This window comes from Rhineura floridana, chromosome 2 (assembly GCF_030035675.1).
Source record: "Rhineura floridana isolate rRhiFlo1 chromosome 2, rRhiFlo1.hap2, whole genome shotgun sequence".
Taxonomy (NCBI): domain Eukaryota; kingdom Metazoa; phylum Chordata; class Lepidosauria; order Squamata; family Rhineuridae; genus Rhineura; species Rhineura floridana.
In genome coordinates, this window is record NC_084481.1 from 105345135 (window position 1) to 105372322 (window position 27188).

At 39.9% G+C, this 27188-nt stretch overlaps 1 protein-coding gene across 4 annotated transcripts in view; it reads left to right on the forward strand.

The window, feature by feature from the left end:
* KMT5B (lysine methyltransferase 5B) overlaps nt 1-5106 on the forward strand; it is a 47760-nt gene extending 42654 nt beyond the window's left edge. For all 4 annotated transcript variants that reach the window (XM_061609970.1, XM_061609974.1, XM_061609972.1 and 1 more), the window contains exons 9-10: nt 848-1044; nt 2472-5106. In XM_061609970.1, the coding sequence (XP_061465954.1) occupies nt 848-1044; nt 2472-3946 (1672 nt within the window). In that variant the 3' untranslated portion in view covers nt 3947-5106. The remainder of the gene's footprint in view (nt 1-847; nt 1045-2471) is intronic.
* The last annotated feature ends 22082 nt before the right edge of the window (nt 5107-27188 follow it).

Here is a 27188-nt window from a genome sequence, read left to right on the forward strand (position 1 = left end):
TAAGAAGTCAGATTGCATTAATCATGTTTTAGTGCAAGTTCTGTTTACCTTCATGCATCTAGCCTCCCTAAGAAAGTGTGTGCTTTTGTGCACAGAAAGCAGAAATTTAACAGATATTTCATAGGAAAAGTAATTTTGATGACATACTCTGATACTGTATCTTTTATTATTGTCTTCCATAAACACTTATTTTGAAATGAAATGGTAGTTATTTTGGAAACATCTTATTTTATTCATTCTTGTGTTTTGTTTTCTCTGGCATGCAAATGTACAATTTTCCTAGTGTCTACACTAGATTCGTTTATAGAGACTTTAGTAGCATGAAAGAGAGCCTTCTCCTCTAAAGAGATTGAGATCCAGGGAAGGGAGCCAGCATTTCATAGCTCTTTGTATTGAATTCCAAACATGAATCTTGGGGTACATAGGGTTTCCGGGTGGCCTCTAATCCAGGTGTTACCAGATTGCTTATGATAACATTGTTATACTAGTTGCAGGTTTACATTCAGAAAATGTGTTGGATCCAATTTTATATTAAGCAGTCATTGATAGCAAATAATGTATTCCCATAAGCAGGTTTCACTTGACTGATGTATATTCAAAAGAAGGGAAAATAATTTCAGAAATGTATAAGGGATAATTTCCTGCAATGTTTTACTTCAAGGTTAAAAAAGAAGCACTTCCTTCAAAATTATGACAGTGGAATGCTAACAGTATAGAAATATTTGCATGAATTCAGATTTATCCAAACATACCCATATTGAGCTGGGATTCAAATTGCTATTTCATCAGATATCTTTTTTATTATTGCTGTGCTAGAGTTATTAATATGTGTTGTTCTCTTTTATAGACGTGGAACTGGTGCTTTTAAATCAAGAGTGGGACTGCCTGCGCCTACTCCTGTGATCAATAGCAAATACGGACTCAGAGAAACAGATAAACGATTAAACAGGCTTAAAAAGTTGGGTGACAGCAGCAAAAATTCAGACAGCCAGTCTGTCAGCTCTAACACTGATGCAGATACCACTCAGGAAAAAGCTAATGCAAGTAAGCAAGGGAAGATAACATTTTGAAAAGGTCTTTTTCCCCCTCATTCTCATCAGTGTGCTTGCTGTCTTGAAAAGCCCAAATTGTGTCGTCTTATATTAGAACTTTTTTCCATTCAGAAATTCAGGGTTGGGGTGGATTCTGTTCGGAAGTATCATTTGCCCTTAGGCCCCTGAAAATAGAAACAAAGATTGTAGTCCTATGGTTGCAGGGCTCTAAAATTTAATCAGTGCCTCAAAATCTAATGAAACCACTAATACTTTGTACTAAAAGAGTTGTCCCTATTGTTATAATTTTCAGTTATAATTAATCATTTGAAATTACAAAACAGATTCTGACGGCTAATATTTTAAGTTGCAAGTTGTTTAGGAAAAGAACCGTTTATCTTTAGAAGTGTCAGCTATTTTTGTAGTATTTCTATTTATGTTCTTTGCTGTGGTAATTTAAATGACCATTCAGTTTAGTTTTATTGTCTGGGAATAAATTATCATGATGCGCGAGTCATAAAGATTTGGCATTTTATTTGGTTCAGAGCCTCCAGCATGAAACTGTTTTAAGAGTTGGTCTCATAATAAATCAGATAGCCAACATAGTACCTTCCAGATGTTGTTGCACTATAACCCCCATCACCCCAGCTATCATGGGCAGTGGTCTGAGATGATGGGAGTTGTAGTCCAGCAACATCTGGCAGACACCACATTGGCTAACCCTGAGCTAAATCAATGTTGATGACTGAGAGGTGGTCAAAATGGTTGGAACTGTTGATAGCACCAACTCTACCAGGTATTAAATTAAAGGCAACCTAGCCGTGATTCATTTTGAGTGTAGATAAGCCCAATTTGTTCTGTGTTTAATATTTCCATGAGCAAACAGATCTTTTATCTGCTTAGAGAACGCAGACAATATGGTACCTTGAAGAAATTATAACCCATTAAAAAATGATAGCTGCATAGTAAAACTGGATCCTGATGGTTAAGTGGTTAAGGAAAACTGAACAGATTGTATGCAGTTAGTCTGTAACTGTGTACACTGGTATAGTACTTTTATAGTTTGTGGGACTGTGCCAGTGTAGTGACTATGCCAGTGTAAGTGATAGTGAATAACTTGGGTTAGGAGCTTGAATTACAAAGATGGCTTAGAAATAGCAAGCAGAAAGCATACATTGTCTTGGATAGATTTGCTAGTGATTTTCAAAATCGTTATTAAGCATTAGTATTATTAACCATATTATTTTAAGGTCTGAGTAGGTGGTTTTTAATTACTTATGGACAGTCTTTCATTTAGCTAAACTTCAATACCATGTGCTGTATGTATATAATAGAGCTCCTGTTTATATTCATATGAAAATTTGTTACTACTTGCTAGCAATCAGGAGTGAGAAATCACTTCTAAAAAATTCCTGACTTTTATTTTGTTTACACTTTCAGCTAACCGCAAATCTTCTATTGGTGTTAAAAAGAACAGTAAGAGTAGAACATTAACAAGGCAGACTATTTCAAGAATTCCAGCTTCATCAAATTCTACCTCATCCAGACTAACTCATCTAAATAATTCCAGGGTACCAAAGAGATTGAAAAAGCCTGCAAAGCCTTTACTCTCAAAAATAAAATTACGAAATCAGTGCAAAAGGCCAGAGCAGAAAAATGCATCTAGAAAACTCGAAATGGGAAACTTGGTTCTCAAAGAGCCTAAAATAGTCTTGTATAAAAACTTGCCTATTAAGAAGGAAAAAGAAACAGAGGGACCAATGAAAGTTGCAGTCTCTGGTGGTTGCTTAACGAGGCATGCAGCACGAGAATACAAACTAAATTCAGTGAAAGGTGCTCATGAACCTGGGGAAGTATCACCCTGTACATATATAACAAGGAGGTCAATGAGAACGCGAATGAATCTGAAGGAGACCTCTGACTTAAAGCTTGAACCAAATATGCTGAATAGCTATAAAAACAGTTTGACTGGCATGAGAACCCATAGCTTGGAGCAGCAGTCTCTTGTGATACACGAGAGTGAGCAGGCTCATGTACCATCACACAAGCGGGAGAGTGGGTGTCAGAAGAGTGATGGGATTGTGGCCAAAAAGAAATCCCGACAAGGAAGACTGGTGAAGCCATCTATGAAAATGGAGGAAACTGATCCTGCACATAACTTGTCTGGCAAAGACAAAGTGCCAGATTTGATCAGTTCACGTTCTGACCTAGGAGAGATGAATAATGTAGTGGATTCAGCCATTGGATATAAAGACTGTATTCCATCATCTGGTGGCTGCTCCATTGTGACTTCGGACACGTTCAAAGTAAAGGACCGTTTTAGAACTGCAAAAAGCAAAAAGAAAAGGCGAATCACAAGGTATGATGCACAACTAATTCTTGAAAACAGCTCTGGGATTCCGAAACTGACTCTGCGGAGGAGGCATGATAGCAACAGCAAGACAAATGACCAAGAAAATGATGGAATGAGTTCTTCAAAAATAAGCATCAAACTAAGTAAAGACCATGAGAAAGATAAAAATCTATATGTAGCAAAGCTTAATAATGGGTTTAACTCAGGATCAAGTAGTAGTTCAACAAAATTAAAAATACAGCTAAAGCGAGAGGAAGAAAACAGGGGGACATATTCTGATGACCTCCATGAGAATGGGGTATGTTGTAGTGATACTCTTTCTCTTTTGGAGTCACGAATGGAAGTGGATGATTATAGTCAATATGAAGAAGAAACTGTAGATGATTCTTCATCTGCAGAGGAAGAAGAGGAGGAAGAAGATGAATATGATGATGATTTTGAAGATGATTTTATTCCTCTGCCTCCAGCAAAGCGATTAAGGCTTATAGTTGGCAAGGATTCAATAGACATTGACATTTCTTCCAGGAGGCGAGAAGACCAGTCTTTAAGGCTCAATGCATAAGCTTACAGGTCTTAAACGGAACAGGATGTCCATTTTTAAAAAACAAAATTCCAGTTAATTATTCCTCAACTGATGAACTTTCTGAAAATGTTAGTGGAAGCACTTCTTTATTGTTTATTCACTTATATCAACATAATATTGTAGAAAGTGTACAGCATACTGACTCCTTAAGTCTATTGTGCAGATTTTTATTGTACTTTTTAATAGCCTTCTTATGTGCAATTCTGAGTTAGAGAAAATGCTCTATTGTAAAATAAAGGCTCAAGCAAAATTACAAAAACGCCATCAAATGTTTCCATACAGGTTAATTAAATCACAATAATGTGGCTTCACAATTATTTTTAATCTGTGAGAGCATTATTTTGCTCTTACATTTGACTAAACAATCTTTAAAAAATCATAGTAGCAACCTATTTAAGGTTTTCTAGTATGTTAATATCACCAGCAATGAACTACAGCTTTTCAGTTTATTTGCTAGATGTTTTCCCCTTCGGAGTTTGTCAGTTTTAACACTGTATGCTGTCCCCAGACGTACTGTTTGTGGCCTTTGTTATAGTAGCAAACCATTGGTTTGAAGTCAAATTGATTTCTTAAAAAAAGAGAAAGGTGTTGACAGTTTGCTGACTTTTAGTACATTATATGTACAAGGGTAGCAGTATGCAGAATACCAAGTTTGGATATGGTGTATTTATTTCTTGTTATGTAAATTAAAACACCTTGTATTTAACACTTTTTCGATACTTTTAGATAAAATTGTTCTTTGCAAGAATGATTGGTGCTTATTTTTTCAAGAACTTGCTGTGAAACAATGTGATTACAACAGGCAACATTTATCCAATGAACTGCAGCTATCCGAATTGGATCCTCATAGTTTTTTGTTGCACTTGTAAAATGCTACAAGGAATTTAAAGAAACCTATTCACTTTAACTTATGATAGTTTTATGAAATTTAAAAGAAAAACCTAAGTCACAGCTTTTGTTCTGTGGTAATCTATAAAAATGTTTGTCTTTTGAGATCCAGTGTAAAGGACTGAAAAAATGTATATGTTGTAAATATTTGTGTGTTGTGAGAAATTTTGTCATAAAAAATTGATAACTTACAGAAGGGTTTTTAAGTTTAGAAAAACATTCATGCCAATAAATAGGAAATTATAAACCTAGTTTTAAATCAGTGAATTTTTTAAAAAGAAAATTGTTTTTGTTTAGCTCGCATTTTGAGATTTCAGGAAATTCTGTGCACTTTTTTTTAAAAGTTCACATTTTTTAGAGCTAGAAAAAAATGTAATTGGTAAAGAAATTAAGGCTATAAATTAACCATTTATTTGAAAACACATCTCAAATGGTTTGAGAAGAGAAGTGAAGGAACACACAATCAGGGCTGTTCAGCTTTTGCAATACTGTGCACTGAAATTCACACAGTGTCTTATACTAAGATACAGAATTTCTGAGAATGTTACCTTGCTTTCTGCAAGTTTCTAGTTCACATAATAGTGGATATATGTTTACAGGCAGTTTTCACCAACCAATAGAATTATGTGTGCTCAAATATGCAGATTGAGCCCTCCATTGAAATGAATAGGGAAGTTCATCTGAATGGGGAAATGGTGTTCTTGGGTTTAGCCTCCCATAACAACAAGGAGTTGCTAAATTGGAGCAAGTGTGAGTTAGAAGGTAATAATGTGTATTGACCAGAGCATCTGTGCACAGCTATCTGCTCCTCATTGCCTCCAGTCACATTCCCTTTCTTGTAAGTCATTGATTGCCTGCTCTTGTCATCCTGCCAATTCTTTACTTGCAACCCCCACACTTACACTTCTGCAAAAACTTGGCTATTTTTAGACCCAATTATTAATTTTACATGCAGTAAATGTATTTGCATATTTGGGTGGTATAACAAGTTTTCTAGCAGAACAACAATCTGATTTCTTTGCAGTTGAATTATTATGATAGCTTGGTGAAGTAGCTATAGCAGTGCTGCAGCTTCTGCTGCTGTCAGAGTAGCATGGGAAGTTCTGGACCATGCAGGAGGTATCCATACTGGTATAAGGAAGAGCTATAGCATGGGCTTTTCCTCTGTGGTATGGGACTTTTCTTGTTAACCTAGCAGCATTCCAAGGACCAACACTGCTATGGATTCCATACTGCCAAGAAACACAATGGCCCAGTCTGCTTTGCTTTGTTAATAATACAGTACTTACAGGGAGATGGGTGGTTCCACAAATTTGGAGGGTCTGCCCAAGCCTCATCTGCAGAAGTATTGAAGCAGTACAGTATACTCAAGTGAAGCACAATTGTACTATCCAGAAAAGCTACACCTGAAGCCCCCCCCCAATTCAACATGTCACAAACATCAAAACAAATTGGCAGTAAACCCTTCTAAATAAGGAACCACCCTTGGCTAGTTTTGTGCCATCTCAAACCCCGTGCCCTTAAACCTTAGTTAAATGGGCTTGGGCACAAAACTTTATTCAGTCACTGGCCTGGAAAAATTCAGAAATAAGCATTTTCAGGCATCCCACAATTAGCCCTGAGCAACTCCTGCATATTAGAAGTGAGGCTGCTTTTAACAATGCCAAAAGGCTTGCATTTCATGCAAATCTTTCAAAATTTCAGTGGTAGAAGTTTGGAAATTGCCTTGGAAACCGAATTTTGTCATGTGAGTTAGTGACGTTTGTGTTGCTGAAACTTGATTTCAATATGAAATTTGTTTCAGTTCTAGTAAAAATAGGATTAAGGAACTGAATGGGTTTTTTTGCATTTTCCCACTTTCACCATAACTTATGTTGTCACAAGCATATTTCAAATGCAATAAATATGATTATATCTGTAATATTGATGACGGGTAAATATCTTTAATATTGATGCTGTTAAAAGGATTTTCTTCAGCTTTTGCCATAATCTATTAAATAACTCTAACCCTTGCTCTGAGCTGTATCCAGTATACAAAATGGAACCATCAAAATGTATTACAACAGAATTAGTGTATATAGTGATCAATTTTTATTTGTGACAAAATTGATTTGAAATAAATGGGACCAAAGGGGGAAAATGGGAATTTTAAACTAATTAAATACTGAGCTGGCTCTGAACAAGTTTTTACCTCCTCTAAAATTTTCTGTGATTGTGCTTACCTCATTGAAAGTTCAGATTTGCTTGTAAAATGTGGAGATTGTGTGCCATGCTCTGTGTAACTGAACACTTGCTAGTTCTTGTTTTCAGCATGAACTTGTGAAAGCTGATTCTTATGGAGATAACCATGTCAAGTACAGCAATGGAAGCATCTAAACATATAGTACCTTCTTGTTTATCTAAATAGCCTGGCCAGGCAAAAAATAGATAACCAGAAGTAAATAGTAATATTGTTTAAACGGCCTATTGTGACCTGAGGCTATGTTGTGGATCACAACAAACTTGGATCACGTTTCCTTTAATTGCTTCTCATCTGTCACATTAAATATTGTAGACCACAGCAGTGTAAAATAGGGGTGCATCATGAAACACTGCTCCAATTACTTTTTAAAAAACATTTCCCAGTTCAGAACAGTTTCTTCATGGGGTGTCATTTTACTTCATAATATCAGTGGCCCAGTTCAGATGTATCAGACTATCATGGTTTGTTATTACGTGCAGGGTTGTGCATTCTCTTTTACCCTCCATGAGTTGAGATGTAAAGCTTCTATTCTTGGTTAGGAACAACACACTGTTTGTTGTTGCATCAAACTCAGCAAATGTTGATTGAGTTGAGTGGGAGCCTTTGAATCCTGAAGCAGTGTTCATCTCTACAGGTGCTCCCATGTGAGTTCCTAGTTTGATATTGTGGCTTGTTAGTAAACTGCAGTTTGAACAAACAACCATTTGCTGTTTACTGCCCCAGCAACAAGCTGCAGTGTGTTCCTAACTCCCCTTACATGTGGTAGTGTTCTCATGAAAGCTGTTCTGGAAGCCTTTTTGGCTGAAGAGGGGGATTAAAATTCTTTATTTGTTTTTGTTAGATTTGTCTCCTACCCTTCATTTAAGTAGCACAGCACAGCACTGTAAACCCACAGCCAAACTGTGAGGTCTGTACAGCTAGAATAACTTGTCCAGGGTACCTGTTTCAAGAAAAGAGGGCTGGAACTTTCGTCTATCCTCTACTTTCCTCTATCCAAGCCTGTTTGCTATTATATCTCACATTGAGTTGTAAAGTTGATGAAGCAGAGGGGCATCCTTCAAGGCTGTGGTGAGATATATGAAATCTTTGGTGTGGTAGATATAGATCTGGTTTTCATCATCCTCTTTTAGCTCTTCAACAGACATAATTCTGCTGATTTTAGGACAGTTTCCATCCTTTTGATACCAGCTGAACTGTATATTTCTAGATTAAATTAGGAGGGATGCGTCATGCTGAAGCTTATATGTACATCATGCATTCTCCATAAGCTTCCAGAAGAGTGGGTATGCATCCTCCTTGCAGCTGTCGAATAACCCACTTCGTTGTAGCCTCACAGCTGCTTCCTCTTCTTTTTTGTTCAGTTAGTTAGATTTTGAGGATGGGACCCAAAAATACTTTTTGGGCAATGGTGTTATTGCTGGGATTTCCCTGTAGCTGTCAGCTCTGTCATAGGCAGTATGAAGGAGTCTCAGAGTAGTAGGCTGCACTGGGATGCTGCCAGTGCCCATATTTTGGCAGAGAGATGGAGGATTGATGCTGTTCAGAGCTTCCCTCCTCCAGCAGGGCTGGGGAATATGGCCCTCCAGATGGTGTCAGATTACAGCTTCCATCATCCCTGACTATTAGCTATGCTGGCTAACAACATCTGGAGGGCCACAGGTTCCCCACCCTTCAGATAGAGAGTGGTGGATGCATCAAGTGTGGTGGCTTCTTTTCATAAAAGGTACACTTCAGTATCCTTTGCGGCATACTAGTGTGCTTTGTGGCACACAGTTGCTTCTCTACCCTCCCACCTTCTAGAACCCCATGTAAACAGGTGCTACATTGGCTTTTAAAAGTTCCCACCAAATTCTGTGGAACAATGTAAATAGGCTGCAATCTGAGATACAGCTGGAAGGGAGCAACTCCTGCTCCTTGCCTCAGACAGGTTGCGAGGCCAGGTTTAGCACAGTAGTGTCTCCAAGGGAATCCCTTATTTTCTCTCATATATTTGAATGGTCAACCATTCCTCTGCAAGTGAGCAACATTATAATAGTAAAATTGACACATCTCTAATGTCAATGACAATTTTATTTATATATTTTTCATACAGAATTTTCAAGGCAGTTTACATAAAAGCTGACAAAATATAACAATAATATGAAAATCAGCAGCAAAAAATATATAAAATAATGCAATAATTCAGACAATTATAAATATCAGGGTATTAAATAACAGTATATTAAACAATTCAGCAAAAACCCTGAGTCAGTTACCTAAACCAATTCTCTTAAGTTCATTAATCTCAATGCTCACATAGAGGTTGGTGTCATCTCCACTGAGAATAACCCCATAGGAAAGGGTGGGAGGTGCTGGCTCTCCTCAGGATCCATGTAATATATAAACATTCAATTCCTGCACTTCTTATTTAAGTTGCATGGATTTAAGGTCAGTTAATCAAAATAAAGTGTCACCAACAGCTTTGCTGCTGGCTATTGTTTCTTGGTTGAACTGCTAGACCTTTTAGTGTGGTAAGCTTCAAAGTGTTCCACCAGTGCAAATACAGCTCTTTGCAATTCTCACTATGTAGAACTTCGCTTTTCTTCAAAACTTTAGAACTTTGCACTCTTCATTTTAAATCAAAGGTTCTCAAGTCATGATATGTTAAACTAAGAGAAGATAATTTCCCTTCAGCTGGTACTCTCTGAAGCTGACCAAAGAAGTTAACTGGTGGTTAGTTTTGCCATAAAAATAATACTATTAACCAGATGAAATACTGTTCCTGGCATCCCACTGGGGTGAATAGCTATCCACCATGTTCACCAATGTGGTAAAAATGGAAATGGACTGCCTTCAAGTCGATCCTGACTTATGGCTACCCTATGAATAGTAAGCAGTATTCAGAGGGGGTTTACCATTGCCTCCCTCTGAGGCTAGTCCTCCCCAGCTGGCTAGGGCCTGCTCAGCTTGCCACAGCTGCACAAGCCAGCCCCTTGTCTGCAACTGTAGTACTGACGGGGAAAAACTAGTGGTATGTTCACAACAGCTGAGGTGGCAGAGGTCAGTGAGGAACACTTGGCTACCTTAGCAATCACCTGCTGCACCACAGCCTTTCAGTTTAGCACCAAACTGTATTCAGTGTTTTACTTAGTATGACCTTTTATCTATTGCCACGCTGTAGTCTAGTGCATAGCTTAATGCTTTTGGAACGCGAGAAGGTTTCCTTAAAAATGTGTTGCCCATCAATTAGATCATATTTTGGAAACTACTTTGCATAAATGTTCAGGAGAAGCAGACTTACATGTGAAGCTTTTTATTTTTATTTTACTTTTTGGCAGTACTTAACACAACAAAACTGTCTGCCCACACATATATTAATGGGAATAATCACCTTTTGCACACTGATGGCCTGAATGTTATAAGAGCTTAACGTGGTGACAGGGTGTGAGAGTGTTGAAGAAGCTGACAGCAATGCCGTCAGGAGTCTAGACCAAGAGGCTAGACTCCTAGCAGGGGCACCCATGGCGGAATGGTCAAAGCTGAGACACCAGACTAAGATGCATCCAAACCCAGAGCAGAGCTTGGAAAAGTTACTTTTTTGAACTACAACCCCCATCAGCCCAATCCATTGGCTATGCTGGCTGGGGCTGATGGGAGTTGTAGTTCAAAAAAGTAACTTTTCCAAGCTCTGACCCAGAGGAAGGCAATGGTAAACCACCTCTGAATACCTCTTACCACGAAAACCCTATGAACAGAGTATCCAAAATGCATCATGAGATAGTGCTGGAAGATGAGACCCCCAGGTCAGAAGGCACTCACTGAGTTACTGGGGAAGAACAACGGGCAAGTACAAGTAGAGCTGCGACCAATGATGCCACTGGGTCAAAGCTGAACGGAAGCCCAGAGGCTGATGCGCACAGATGCGAAAGGAGAGTCCGGAGTTGTACAACGCGCATGATAGGAACATGGAATGTGAGAAGCATGAACCAGGGAAAGCTAGAAATTGTCAAGCAAGAAATGGAGCGTTTCAACATTACAATACTTGGCATGAGTGAATTAAAATGGGCAGGAATGGGACATTTCCAATCAGGCAACTACAAAATATTTTATGCAGGAAATGAGAAATCAAGAAGAAACGGGGTTGCTTTAATAGAAGTGATGTAGCAAAAGCAATTAGGAGCGACAACGCAAGGTCAGAGAGTGATATCAATGACATTAAATGGGAAACCTGTTAACATAACCATCATCCAAGTCTACGCTCCAACATCAAATGCAGAAGAAGAAGAATTGGAGCGATTTTACGCAGAAGTACAGGAGGAAATTGATCACACACCAAAACAAGATATGATGATAATCATGGGGGACTGGAATGCAAAAGTAGGGAACAGAGAAGAACCAGGAATTGTGGGGAAATGGGACTTAGGTGACAGAAATGAAGCAGGAGAGTTATTGAATTCTGTGAAGCCAATGATTAGTTTCTTTCCAACACATTTTTTGAGCAACCAAAAAGACGACTGTACACTTGGACATCACCAGATGGTCAATATAGGAATCAAATTGATTATATAATTGGAAACAGAAGATGGAGAAGTTCCATACTTTCTGCAAAAACAAGACCAGGAGCAGACTGCGGTACAGATCATGAACTGATCATATCGAAAATCAGAGTAAAGCTAAAGAAGACCAACAAAGCACTCATAATGCCAAAATACAATTTAAATAACATCCCAGAAGAATATAAAGATCAAATAAGGAACAGGTTTGAGGCTTTAAACTTAGTTGACAGAGAACCAGAAGAACTATGGACTGAAGTCAGGGACATTATCAGGGAAGAATGCAAAAAGACAATACCTCTTGTTAAAAAGAGAGAAAGACCTCAATGGATGACTGAAGAAACTCTTAAAATGGTTAAAGAGAGAAGAAAAGCAAAAGCAAAAGGAGATAGAAACACAGAACCCTAAATGTATGTAGTAGTAGTACTTTTATTGTTCATAGCCATTGGCAGTCACAATATACATAAAAAAATTACGTATAAACAAAATTCAATATCAAAAATAGTGATGTACTTAATATATAACATTAGATTGGACAAACGGAGTTAAAACAAACTAGAAATTAGAACCATAAATATTAAATCATTTAAAAACTACATAGGTAAAATTTAAGATGGATTTTTATGCAATCTAGCTCTGATTTTGCCTGCCGCCAGGGCAAATTTCGCTACTTGAGTGGTTAGATAAATATCAGCCCCAGCAAGAAGTATACAAATTTGCTCCAGGGTAGATCTATTTGACAGTGATATAAGAATAGAAGAGAGAAAATTGAGTCTTGGAGCATTATACAGGGTGCAATTAAGGAGGTAATGTGCAACATCTTCTATGGCCCCAGAGAGACAGGGACAGACTCGTTGGTCAATAGGAACTTTTGCGTATCTCCCTTCGAGAAGGGCCGTGCGCATAGTTTGAAAGCGCAATGATGTAAACGATTTTCTCGAGACGGAAGTTAAAAAGGTGAAATATTGTTCCATACCGGAACTTGTTTTAAACAATGAGTACCACGGGGAGAAGTTCGAATGATTTATAGAATACAAATCCCATCTTCTGGAGTAAAGGTAGATTCTTTCCCTTAAGAGATGCTTTGTTCTCTTTGATGTATTTGAGGGGAAAGAATCAATGCTTATTCCATAGACAGAAAGTATTGTCTTGATCCGTTTAAACCACGTAAATGCGGATGGGTTTTGTATCTGTTCGACTAAACATTTCTTGGGAAGTCGTGAGTCGGGCATGCAGGCCAACTTGAGCCAATAAAGGGCAAGGGCCACGTGAACAGCAGATTCCAATGTGTGGAGTCCAGTTTCTATCCGCAATTGAGCTCCTGGAGTGCCTTGAGGGACAGCCAGCATGGATCTTAAAAAGGAATTCTGGACTGACTCTAAAGAAGAAAAGTTAGCATGTCTCCAAATCTCAGCTCCATAAAGAAGCTGAGGGACTATTTTTCTCCTGAAGACCTCGACAGTTGGAAAGACCAGACCTCCCCCTTTGGTATTATATAAGCATAAAAGGGAATGAGTGGAGAGGGAGGCCTTCAGTTTAACAGCATCAAATAGTGATTTCCAAGAAAAATTTGCCTGATAGCTCAGCCCCAAGTATTTAACACTATAATGTTGATTTATCGGTATGTTATTTAGTTTCCAGACATGGGTTTTCCTTTTTCTTCTGAATACCACCACTACCGTTTTGTCGTGATTAATTACTAGATGTTCTTTGGTGGAAAAATTGTCCAGAGCTCTTAACAGCCTTCTCATCCCTACTTGCGAAATTGAAATCAAAGCTAAATCGTCTGCATATAAAAGAACTGAAAGTTTAGTATCTAAAATTGTGACAGGAAAGTATTCAAGGCCTTTCAGTTCATGAACAATATTATTTATATAAAAATTAAAAAGAAAAGGGGCAAGAAGACAGCCTTGACGAACCCCTCTCTGGACAGGGATGGTTTCAGATAGCAGACCGTTTGCGCCTAGTCTGACTCTGAGGGAGGTGTTCGAATGGAGCAGTTGTATCAGAAAGAGTAACCTTCTGTCAATATTAGTCATCCCTAATTTGAACCACAATCGCCCACGATCTATAAGGTCAAATGCAGTAGTAAAATCTACGAAAGTAACGAATGACTCCTTGCTACCCCTTTGCGCATATTTCTGAATTAAATGAAGGAGCGTAAAACTATGGTCGATAGTAGATTTTCCTCTGACAAAACCCACCTGTTCTTCGGCGAGGATCAGGTTCTCATCAGCCCATTTTTCTAATTTACCCAGCAAATATTTAGCATATATTTTGGCCACTACATCCAGAAGGCTAACTGGCCTAAAAAAAATTGGATTAGCTTTGGAGCCCTTTTTATGAATCGGGACAACTATACTTGTGTCCTAGCCCAAGGGGACCTTTCCATGTTGGTTAATGTATGTAAAATTTTTGGCAAGAATTGGTGACCACCATTCCGGATTAGATTTAAACAATTCTGCTGGGACCATATCCTCACCGGGGGCCCTTTTAAGAGGGAGAGAATTGATCAATGTGTCTATTTCCTGGGGCATAACTGGGTCCCACTCCATACATTGATGAAAGGGGGGGGAAGTTTATAGCCGGAGGAATATCAGCATATAAAGAGGAGGTATTTGGAGGGGCAAATAAAGCGATGAAATATGCACACCATTGCTCGGAGGTAATTTGGTTATCCAGTAAAGTATTAGGCCCCCTTGTCCCTTTTGATATTGGCTCCCAAAATCTTGCCTTTACTTTTTTGGAGCGCAAAAGATTTTTATAATTTCTGCGAAGGTGGATATAAGTATTAAAATTTTGTAACGTATCTTCCCTCCTTAAATTGTTTATGGCTCTTAACAATGAGCACTTGTAAATTGCGCACTGCTTGTCAAACCAGCCATTTTTTGACTGTCTGGGAGGGTGTGAGGAGATCAATAAAGGCCTAATGTCTGTTATGATTGCACTATAACATTCTAAAGGGTCGGCCGAATCCAAAAGCTGGTCTCTCAACATTAGTAGCCTAGGGGAATTTAGATGTTGGTTTATGCCTTCATGGAGGCCCGAATTCCATCGGATCCTTCTCTCCCCTTGAGAACATAAAGTGTCTGGGGAGGGGACTGCTGAAGGGAGGGGGGCATGTGGGACTACAAGGTTAGATTGGATAGGCATATGATCACTCTCCACCATTGCTAAAACCTTAAAAGAAACAAAAGTAGGGACAAGAGGTTGGGAGAGAATCATGAAATCAATTACACTCTTACCCCTAGGACCGATACATGTGTATGAGTCTGACGACACATCAGTGGCTGATCCATTACAGATAAACAACTGAAACTTGAAAATAAGAGCAAATAAAGACAGACCCGCTGCATTGATTGCGGGTCTCTCGAAGATCTCACTGAAAATGAGGAGAAATCTTCCACATCAAGGCCAAGTTTTTGACCGATTTTAAAGTTATTTGATCCTACTCTTGCGTTCAGATCGCCAGCAAAGAGAATTGACGGATCTGAAGTTGTCTGATACAAGGAGGAGAAAGCCAGGTCTAAGTCAGTCCAGAAGGAAGAGTCAGGATATTTGGAGTTCGATGGAGGGTAATACGCATTAATTAAATATATTTTTGTCCCTTGGGGCCATGTAATTTGGATGATCAAGATGTTATTAGAGCTACCCACTTCCACTTGAGTGATCGATGGATTTGAATCCACCGAGATTAGAATTGCTAGTCCGCCACTTGGTCTGCCACCTTTATCCGATTTTCTTGCTGGAATAGAAAAGTCCATATATCCCGGAAGGGAAGGGAAAGATGCCTGCGTCACCCATGTTCCTTGAAGACATATTATTTGAAATAGTTTACAAAAAGCTGTAAAGGTAGTATCTGCCACTTTGGCCGGCCAGCCTGCCACATTCCAGGATAAAACTTTAAACAATGATGGAGTATTTACCAATCCAGGCTGCAGTCATGAATAAGGTGGAGCAGTAGGACCCATCTCAGGCAGCTGTGGTGATTGAATTTCGTCAAGATGAACTATCGCTTCACAGGTAAAAGCTGGCCTACTAACATTGGATGAAAACCCCACCTTCAGATTTTGAGGTGCCATAGCCTGACATTTTGGGGGGGGAGCCCTGTTCTTCTTTCTCCAAGTATCTCGCATCTGTCCAGGAAGGGTTGGAAAGAGTATTAAGGTAAACCCTCCGCTGCGGATCAGAAGCATTTGGATGGGGGCGGCAGTCGAATTCTATTGGAGAGTCTTGAGCGTTGGGATTTCTTTTGGATAGCGGATAGATATCTTGTAATCCCAGGGCAGGTCGTAAAGATCCCAGTGAGTTCTCCTCGGGCTCCACTGGCCCTACCTTATCTTTTAGGCGATTTTGTAGGTTTTGCAGTCTCAAAATTATTTCCAGCTGTGCAGGTCTGGGGAGACTGTCGAAAGCTGCAAAGAGGTTCTCCTCATTGGAAAGGCTATGGCTATCTTCTTTTTGCGTATCAGTTGGTTTGGGTGACAGATTAGAACCACATATCTTAGTTGGTGTGCCTTGTCAAAGATCGGGGGGTAGCCCCGAGGTAATAGTTAACTGCAGGTTGTCCATATCATTAGGGAGTGGGTTCATTTGTATTCTTGGTGGGCACCTTTTTTGAGCCTTGTGAATAGAACTTGTTGCTCCAGCACCCAGACTAGTGGGTTTTATGACTTGAAAATGATGCAGACGGCGAAAAAGCGGGTATGGCGTAGCTATATTCAAGAAAAATCTTTGAACAATTATCCCGTGCGTGGATAAAGCCCCTCTGTTTGCAACAAGGAAACTAACTGTAGCAGAGTTTCTGAAAGTCAGCAGAATTTTTGATTTTATAGATTTACTATATAGATAATGCACTTTAATAATATCAGCTGCTTTGATCTGATCCCGGAAAATTGGTTGAAGAAATTTGATGATGTGTAATTTCCGGTCTGATTGCGGGGCATAAAAGTCGACTGGAGGACAGTTTATTAGCGCTACTTTATGGGGGATTAGTTGTAGATCCCAGATGATATCACTATTCACTATCCGATCATGGGGCAAGTCTTGAGAGTCATAGCGTAACGGAGACACTTGCTCCTCTGGAGAAGAAGATTTAGCTGACTTTACTGAAGGCAAAATGTGAGGAGAAATCAAAAGATGCTTTGGCTCCAGAGGAGTGTCAGGCTGAGAGATGCAGTTTTTCTGACCTTGTAGAGAATTAGCTTGGAAAGTCCCGGATTTGACTGCAGCATCAAGGATTTTAAAAAGTTTGGAGAAATTCATTTTCCTGCTTCTTGCCTTAAAATTCTTGATATTTTTAGATTTTTTTCCAGTAATAGCTTTTTTGGGTTTGGGACAGCTTTTGGATGTTACTGGTCCTTTAAGGTTTGTGATCCGCCGATTTGAGCTCTGACTCTCCAGGCCTGTGTGGCGAGTAACTGAAACAAGAGTCTCTGTTTTACTGGATACACCCAGCTTCTTAAATTCCTCTGTTAGTATTGTAAGGAGTTTGTTAGTCTCCATTATAAAGTTTTTGATACAACAGATCTCCCTCGAGACCACAATGAGACGTGAAGTCAAGGAATTATGATCTTCGAGTTGCTTGAGAGCAAAGTTAAAATTGTCTGAGAGTTTTAGTAACAAGCTTGACTTTATCGGTTCAGTTGTATTACATTTCTCAGAGATATGCGCAGGGGATGGGAGTTTTTCTGGCGATTGAAATGAGTGTCTTGAAGATCTATTTTCCGCCTGCTCTAACTCTAAGGCTAAGTTAGTTACTGGGAAAGGCTGCTGTTCCTGTAACAGGGAGTTCTTCATGTCTATCGACCAATCCAATATCTCATTCAGGGAGATTGGGGCGGCAGATTTAGTGGGGGAGGTTTTCAAACAAATGGCTTCGTTAATTCTGTGGTCCTCAGCAGGTGGGAGTGCATAATCAGTTTCATTTTCCTTCAAGTTAGGCTGAAAGAAATGAGTTATTTTTGACTGCTCGGTCTTAGGAGGCGTTTTTGCCCTGTCTAAAGGAATGCCTAGGGCTTTGCTCATCTTTCTGGTGATAACCATCTTCCAAAGCAGACAGCAAGAATACACAAAGCTTCTTGAGGTCAGATAGGAGAGAGCAAATGAAGCCAAAAGAGCGGAAGTGCAGCCAAATAGATGTGAGTAGAAATAAGCTTGCTATTATTGCTATAATTTCATTGCTGAGATAAGTTCTCCTCACCTTGAAACTTGAATAGGCTGCAGTAAATTACAATGAGTTGCAGAGCTCTCGGTAAACACTCCCGCTGCTCAGGGCGCCATTTTTCATTTCATTTGTGTATGTTAGTATTTCCCCTAAATGCAACTATGCAACGACTAGGATGTAGGGAGAAAGAAAACTATTACAATAGTTATTGTATAGAAATAGAAAAGGACAACAAAATGGGAAGAACAAGAGCCCTATTCCAAAAGATTAGAGAAATGAAAGGGAAATTTAAACCATGAGTAGGGATGTTGAATAATCAACAGGGCAACACACTGACTGACCGAGATGAAATAAAAGGAAGATGGAAGCAATACACTGAAGAACTCTACAAAACAGATGCAAGGATGACAGATTCATTCACGGAGGATCCATATAATGAAGAACCAGAAATTTTAGAATGTGAGGTAAAAGCTGCTCTTAAAATTCTTGTAAGAAACAAATCACCAGGAATAGATGGCATACCAATAGAGTTGCTACAAGGTACTGAGGCTGAATCTGTCCAAATTTTGACAAAAATTTGTCAAGAAATAAGGAAAACTAAACAATGGCCCACAGACTGGAAGCGTCCAATATATATCCCAATTCCAAAGAAAGGGGATCCCAGAGAATGCAGTAATTACAGAACTATTGCCTTAATATCCCATGCAAGCAAAGTAATGCTCAAGATCCTACAACAAAGGCTCTTACCATATATGGGGTGAGAAATGCCAGACGTCCAAGCTGGATTTAGAAAGGGAAGAGGCACCAGAGATCATATCGCAAACATACATTGGATAATGGAACGGAGCAAGAAATTTCAGAAGAAAACCACCCTGTGCTTTATAGACTATAGCAAAGCCTTTGACTGTGTAGATCATGAAATACTATGGAATGCTTTAAAAGAAATGAAGGTGCCACAGCATCTGATTGTCCTGATGTGCAACCTATACTCTGGACAAAAGGCTAATGTAAGGACAGAATATGGAGAAACCGATTGGTTCCCCATCGGAAAGGGTGTGAGACAGGGTTGTATTTTATCACCCTATTTGTTTAATCTGTACGCAGAAGATATCATATGGAAAGCGGGATTGGACCAAGGTGAAGGAGGTGTGGAAATTGGAGGGAGAATTTAAGCTATGCAGACAATACCATACTCTTAGCAGAAACCAGTAATGATTTGAAACAAATGCTGATGAAAGTTAAAGAGGAAAGCACAAAAGCAGGACTACAGCTGAACGTCAAGAAGACTAAAGTAATGACAACACAAGATTTGTGTAACTTTACAGTTGACAATGAGGACATTGAAGTTGTCAAGGATTATCAATACCTCGGCACAGTCATTAACCAAAATGGAGGCAATAGTCAAGAAATCAGAAGGTGGCTAGGACTGGGGAGGGCAGCTGTGAGAGAATTAGAAAAGGTCCTCAAATGCAAAGATGTATCATTGAACACCAAAGTCAGGATCATTCAGACCATGGTATTCCCGATCTCTATGTATGGATGTGAAAGTTGGACAGTGAAAAAAGCAGATAAGAGAAAAATCAACTCATTTGAAATGTGGTGCTGGAGGAGAGCTTTGCGGATACCATGGACTGCGAAAAAGACAAATAATTGGGTGTTAGAACAAATTAAACCAGAACTATCACTAGAAGCTAAAAGGATGAAACTGAGGTTATCATACTTTGGACACATCATGAGAAGACATGATTCACTAGAAAAGATAATAATGATGGGAAAATCAAAAGGGAGTAGAAAAAGAGGAAGGCCAAACAAGAGATGGATTGATTCCATAAAGGAAGCCACAGACCTGAACTTACAAGATCTGAACAGGGCGGTTCATGACAGATGCTCTTGGAGGTCGCTGATTCATAGGGTCGCCATAAGTCGTAATCGACTTGAAGGCACACAACAATAGGAGATCATGTGACTTATTAGTTCTTTGTAGCACACAAGTTGAGCTCTCAACGTAAGCTACTTAATTCATAATATGTAGCATTTACATAGCAATTTTTCTGTGCATTCAAAGGTGCTTAATATTATCATGGTATTTTATACATCAAACCGCTAGAGCAGATCACTTATTCTTGAAATTTATAAACTGCTCTACATTCAGAAATACCCGAGTAATGTACAGAAATAGGATATAAAACATAATACAGATCATAAAACAATATTCAAACTTTATTTATTTATTTATTTACTCAATTTGTATCCCGCCCTTCCTCCCAGCAGAAGCCCAGGGTGGCAAACAAAGCACTAAAACACTCTAAAAAGTAATAAAAACAGGTCTTAAAATACATTAAAACAAAACAGCATTAAAAACATTTTTTTAAAAAAACAACTTTAAAAAAGGGTTAAAAACATTATTAAAAAAAGCATTAAACAAACAACATAAATGCCAACAAGAGCTAAAAGCAGCAGAAATAAAATAGACTGATTTAGGAAGGCTTGGGAGAAACAATGAGGGGCCTAGCTTCACTACTAAAGGAAGAGAGCTCCAGAGAACTGATGCCACAATACTTAAGAGCACATGCTTGAGTCACAGTTATGCTTTACTGTAGGGGCATGTGGTATCATCAACAGATCTTCATCCACAGATCTAAATGACTGGGGTGGGATGTAGGGAGAGGGGTGGCTTGTCAGATAATTTATCCCCATGCAGAACATAGGAAGCTGACGTATACTGAGTCAGACTACTGGTCCATATGATCTAACTCAGTATTGCCTACACTTACTGGCAGGACCTCTCCAGGGTTTCAGACAGGTCTTTTTTTCAGTCCTACCTGGAGGTGCTGGGGAATGAAACTTTCTGGATGTAAAACAGTTACCATATTCCAAATAGCATTTGAAGATGTGTAAGAATATATATATTAAATGGGAAATTAATGATCAAAATTCTTTTAGAACTAAGTTCCTTATAAGAAAGTTAATAAACCAATATAATTTTTTAATTGTAAGAATCAACTCAACTGAGAAAGTAACTACAGTATAAACTGAGAAAGTAATCAGGAAATGGAGTTTTAGACCCTTCGGAGGCCCACTGTGAATTGTTTGCAAGGCACTTTGAGGGTAAAGTTGCTCACCTCCGTAGCAGTCTTGATGCCCCATCCACATCTACTGTAGTTCCCAGTGAGGTGTGCAGTGCAACATCTGCTGCAACTTCTTGGGAACGGTTTCAGTTGATGCGGCCTGATGCGGCACCTAGACAAGGTGCTTGTGATGATGCGGCCAGCAACGTGTCCTCTCGACCCTTGCCCTTCTTGGCTTATTAAAGCTTGCTGAGAGGGTTGACCATGTGGATCCAGAGTGTGTTTAACGTATCATTGCGGGAGGGAGTGGTTCCAGCTGCCTTAAAAGAGGCGGTGATCCGACCACTCCTGAAAAAGCCCATCCTGGACCCATTGGTTTGCGACAACTACCTACCGGTTGCAAATACCCCCTTTTTAGGGAAGGTGATTGAGAGGGTTGTGTCACAGCAATTGCAAGTACTCTTGGATGAGATTATCTTGACCCATTCTAGTTTGGATTCAGGCCTGGTTATGGGACTGAATCGGCCTTGGTTGCCCTGATGGATGACCTTTATCAGGAGAAGGACAGGGGGAGTGTGACCCTGTTATTCTTACTTGATCTCTCAGTGGCTATTGATACCATTGACCATGGTATCCTTCTGCGCCGACTTGGTGAGCTGGGTATTGGAGGAACTGTTTTACAATGGTTCCTATCCTATCTCCAAGGTCGTTCTCAGAGAATAGCATTGGGTGACTGTCTTTCAGCCCCCTGGCAATTGTGCTGTGGGGTGCCTCAGGGTACCATCTTGTCCCCCATGCTGTTTAACATCTATATCAAGCCCTTGGGAGCGGTCATCAGGATATTTGGGGAGAGAGGTGTCAGTAGTATGCTGATGATACCCAGCTCTATTTCTCCATAACATCTGAATCAGGAGAGGCCGTGCAAGCCCTGGACCAGTGCCTAGACTCAGTGGTGGGCTGGATGAGGGCCAATAAACTGAGTCTGAATCCTAGGAAGGCGGAGGAACCACAGGGTTGGTGGTTCCCGAGTTCAGATGATTGTTCAGTTGCCTGCTTTGGATGGGGTCGTACTCCCTCTGAAAGAGCAGGTTCGTAGTCTGGGGGTGCTCCTGTATCCATCTTTGTGGATGATTTGGTCAATTAAAATATCAAATACATATAGCCAAAAAGTTCTGGAAATGTTTCCATATCTGGCAGAGGTATCCCTTAGTAATAAAAAAATTCTTTTTCTGTTCCTTTTTTTGGCAGGATTTATTGTGTGTAGGGTGGAGAATTACCAGTTTCTACCATGTTTGTGAACAGACATATAGGTAAAGTACTTGTTCTTTAGAAAGTCAACTGCATACATTAGATGCATGATTTTCTTTTTCTGGTAGATTGAGCTAAATTTAAATACAAGGCTGATAAAAGCATCACAGTCACACCTAGAGAAAACCTTGGTGTTGAAGGGAGGGAGCAAAGCTGTGTCCTTACAGGGCCAGGGTCAGTTCCTGGGATCTCTGCCTAAAAATCTCAGACAGCAGGATTACAAAAGACCTCTGCTGGAGAACTTTGAGCTGTGCCACTAGAGAATAGATAGCACTGGGCTATGTATGCCAATGCTATATAATGTGATATGCTGGACTAAAGAGGAGTAGGTGTCCTGAGGAATACCTTCCTTCTCTTTACATAGATGCCTTACTTCCAGCATTTTATATAGCCCAAGAACAAAATGTCCCTTTGCATTTTGTCTGTTATACCACACTGCTATGTGCATATAAATGGGATGCATTTATTTTCCATCTGTCTTCTTGCTCCTTTCCTAGCAATAGCCTTTTGAGTGGCCTTGTGAATGCTCTGATACAGAGAGATATTGAGATTGCACTGCACTCCCTTCAGAAAAAAAACCCCTTGCAATGTGGTTTGAGTCAAAAAGTTGATGAGCCATGATGATGGGTATCAAAGTGTTCACAGTGCTACATTATGCCAAGCACAGCTCATGACTTGGTGCCTTTGTCAAACAGCTGTGTGAATTAGCCTTTCCAATTATTTCTCCGCCTCCACTTCTGAAAAAAATTCTAACAGTGTGAGGAATTATCAGCATCTGAAGTGGATCATGAATAATCAGATTTTTTTCTGTCTATTTGTCTATCTACTACAGTATTTATTTACTACATTTATATCCTGCATTTCCTCCCCTCCCATTGTATCTTCACAACAACCCTGTGAAGTAGGATAGGCTGAAAGAGAGTGACCAGCCCAGGGTAACAGAGTGAACTTCATGGCTGAGTAGGGATTTAAACTTGGGTCTCCCTGGTCCAAACCCAACACTCTTAACTGTTGCCTTGACTGTCTGGGCTTGGTTTTTCTTTTGTAGTGCACTTTTTGTAAGTGGCTCACCTAATGTCATAGTGACACCAGATGGTTGACAGCTGCCATTCATCTGTGGCCCCCAGATCTAATTCCCCAAGCCCTGCTATAATCACTCTATCACAGTGGTTTTAGCCCTCTAGTTAGGGAAAGGAGCTGTTCAAACTAATGTGTGTTAAGGAGAAAGAAAGTTGAACGGTTAATACACATAATAACTGGCCATTGTGCACATTTGCCAGGCCTCATGGAGGATATGCACATTAACCTTCCACAAAGAGGGGATTGTGCATATTTTCCAGTTAGTATACATAATCTTTAATAGGCCTTGGGAAATGTACATATATTGCCTGAATTTTGCATGTTCTTCTGTCATTTTGTACATTCCCCAAGGCTCGTTGGGGATTATGTATAATTGCCGGAGAATGTGCAAAATATAACCAAGATATGCACCTTCCCCAAAGCCTGTTTGAGATCATGCATCATGACTGCTTATTAAGCACATTAACCACTCAACTTACATTCCCCTTAACATATATACAGTAAAAGAAGCACTCATGTCACACTTCAGAAGTGATACTGTAGACTGCCCACCTCCCACCTCTGCTCTCAGGATAATTTTAGTGTAGGAGAAGCAATTTTAATATCTGCCTGAAATGCAGTTAAGACTAAAGATGTGATATGCACGATTCATTCACCCTGTTCTCCAGCAGGTGGTGCTAGCACTCTAAAGCCTGGCTCTTTTCCCTAACATTGCCCATGCCAATTGTTATTTATTTTTCAAACTATGCTTAATTTCTAAAAAGATTATGGCGGGGTTTCGATCTGCCTATTCGGTCTGCCTTGAAAGCTTGATCTTCAGTCCTACATCTGTGGAAGAGGCTGCAGTTGTTCAACAGTGAAGGCACTCTGGCTGTGAGGAGCATTCCTGTCCTTTATTATTGCAGGAGATATCCCCATATTTCAAAACAGGTCTTAAAGCTGAGCCCTCATAAGCCTGCAACTAATTAAAACTTTGTAACCAAAAGTCCTTTTTTGAAAGAGCAGCTGATCCAGTTGGCTTTTTTCTTGTCTTGACAGAACAACTCTAGAATGGAGTGGAATGCTAAAAAAGAAAGAGGCCGTCTCAGTTGTGTAAGCAAATAAATAAACCCAAAGAATAAAAATAATTGTTCTGCGGGGCATGGTGTCATCACTCTGCCAATGACACACACACCAGCTCTATTTCTCCTTTCTTTCAATAGCTGGCATGACAAATTCCTGTGTGTGAATCGCTGACCAAAGCTCAGTTGAGTGTCCTCATTCAGTGGGCACTCAGTGTTCTCTTACAATTTTAATAAAAGGCTAATAATAATTAGTAATTAATAATGAAAAAATAATGTGGAGATGAGACCTAAGTAAATAAATACACTACCTTCATCACATCTTTTGAGGCTTCAGACATTCTTGACAGGGATATCAAAGGGACCTTCACGGAGGGATGGGGAAACGGTGGCCCTCCAGATGTTGGACTTGCATTACCTCCTAGTCAGCATGACCAATGATCAGGGATGATGGGAACTGTAGTCTAGCAACATCTGGAGGGACTCTGTCCCTGCATTTTGTTGTTGTTATGTGCCTTCAAGTTGATTACGACTTAAGGCGACCCTATGAATCAGCGACCTCCAAGAGCATCTGTCATGAACCACCCTGTTCAGATCACATTATTCTTCTGTTGTTACCATGAAAACCCTATTCATAGAGTCGCTAAAAGTTGGAATCGAGTTGAAGGCAGACCATCCATCATCATCCTGGTATTCAGAGAGAGATTGCCTCTGAAACATGAAGGATTCATTTAGCTGTCATGGCTGATGGGAAGGCTTTCCATGAATATATCTGGGTTGGGGCAGGTAGGAGGAATTTTAGGGTGGTTCAGAACTAGGGAAGGCATTGTGGGAGTGGCTTTAGCAGGATGCAGGGGATTTTGAGATGTCCCAGCCACCATGCTGAAGTCTGAAATGGACTGGATAAACCTGAACCATTGAAGCTCAATCCAGACAAGATAAGAGATAGAGATGGAAACCTAGACCTAAGGGAATATGTTCAATTAGCATAAGATCACACTCCCCCTTAGGGATCATGTTTACAGTTTAGGATTGTTTTTGAACTCAGTGTGTGACTCTGGATGTCAAGGTGTTGGCTTTGACCAAGAGCTTCAGCTGCTGTACCAGCTGTGTTGTTTTCTGGAGACAAAGGACTTGATCACTGGTGTGCATGTTCTAGCAATTTCTTGATTAGACTAAAGGTGGTTAGGAAACATCACCTGGTGCAGAATGTGGTTGTATGTCTTTGAAGCTTGCTGACAGATTATATAAGACTCGTCTGGGAATGTCACTGTTTACCAGTTCAAATTGAGTATGACAAACCTCTGCTACAAATAGAGCTTTTCAGTGGTAGCACTTGTCCTAAGGAATTCACTCACCAGGGCAATTCATTAGACCCATTCCACTGTGATTTTCTACAGGAGATCTATAAAGATGTTATTGTTCCATCAGCATTCTGAAGGCCAAACTACAAGAGACAAGGCTGTAAACTCACTAATTGCCAGATCAAAGTGTTTCTTTTCCCAGCTGATTGTACTGCTTTGTAGTTTCTGCTCCCATGCCCATGGCTTCTATGTGGCCTTTGCCTGCATAGCAGTAGCTTGTGATCACAGGTATGCCTATGGTCCTAGTCTAAAACCTGAAGGCTACATAGCCTTTTGTGTCTTTTGTGTTTGGGTTGCCAGATCAAGACCAGAGTAGATTCCTCTACCTTTCAGGGTTCCACTAGTAGAGGCAAGGGGGAACTCCACCCAGAATCCTTTGCCCATCCCAGTGTGCAGAAACTTCCCCATATGCAACTTTTCCTTTGGAAACACTATAAAGGCCTAGCCATTATGAGTGAGGCCCTTCTTCATACAGCAAATTAGGAGACCATTAGGATGATACATTGCAGGACTGACTCAAGATACTCTGCTGCATGAGGTGAAGGACAAGATGCTCTCCCGTTCCCTATCCATGCACAGATGGATACTATTCAATTTCTGGCAGTTGAATATTACTACATGACTGGAGATGGGACAGGATGCTTCACCACTAGGGTTGCCAGGTTCCTGGCCTGAGACTGATCCTGTATCTTTAGGAGAAGAGAACATCAGCCAAGTGCAGGTGTTCTTGCAACACTGTAATGGGAAAAACCACAAGATGGAATTCTCCCTTCCCCCTGCACAACTTTTAAAGATACAGAAGACTTCTTGGTTGCCAGGCCCAGCCTCCAAGAAGTCTTCTGTATCTTTAAAAGTTGTGCATGGGGAAGGGAAAATTCTACCTTGTGGTTTTTCTCATTACAGTGTTGCAAGAACACCTGCACTTGGCTGACTTTCTCTTCTCCTAAAGATACAGGATCAGTCTCAGGCTGAATAGGCAACCCTATTCACCACACCTGAGAGCAGCAGATTATCTTAGGGGATATATAACAGGCCATATGGCACACAGAACTGTTAGCCAACAGCTCATCACTGATTCCTGCCTCACTCTGATTAATGGTAGAGCTAGCCTTGATAGTGTGATATTTAGGCTGTAATCTAATTAAACCCACTTGTCTAAACTAAGATCCATTAAATTCAGTGAGACTTTCTTCTGAGTAGGCATATATAGGATTGCACAGTTAATTTATTATATTCATAGTAGAGGATATCTGTATTGGAGAGGGAAGCTTTATTGGAATTTCCCTCCTTAGGATTTAAAATACTGTTCTGAAGTTGTTCAGTTGCTACTGAAATAACCCCATCAAAGTATAGCAGGCATTATGAATTTTCCTCCTCACACCCACCCAAGACAATGTATCCCCTTTATGGATGTAGCATTGTAGCCCTTCCAAACCATGAGTTATGGGCGCATGCTTAGTATTGGGGAATTGTGCAAGAAAAAGGAGGCCATGAAGATTAAAGGATTTACAA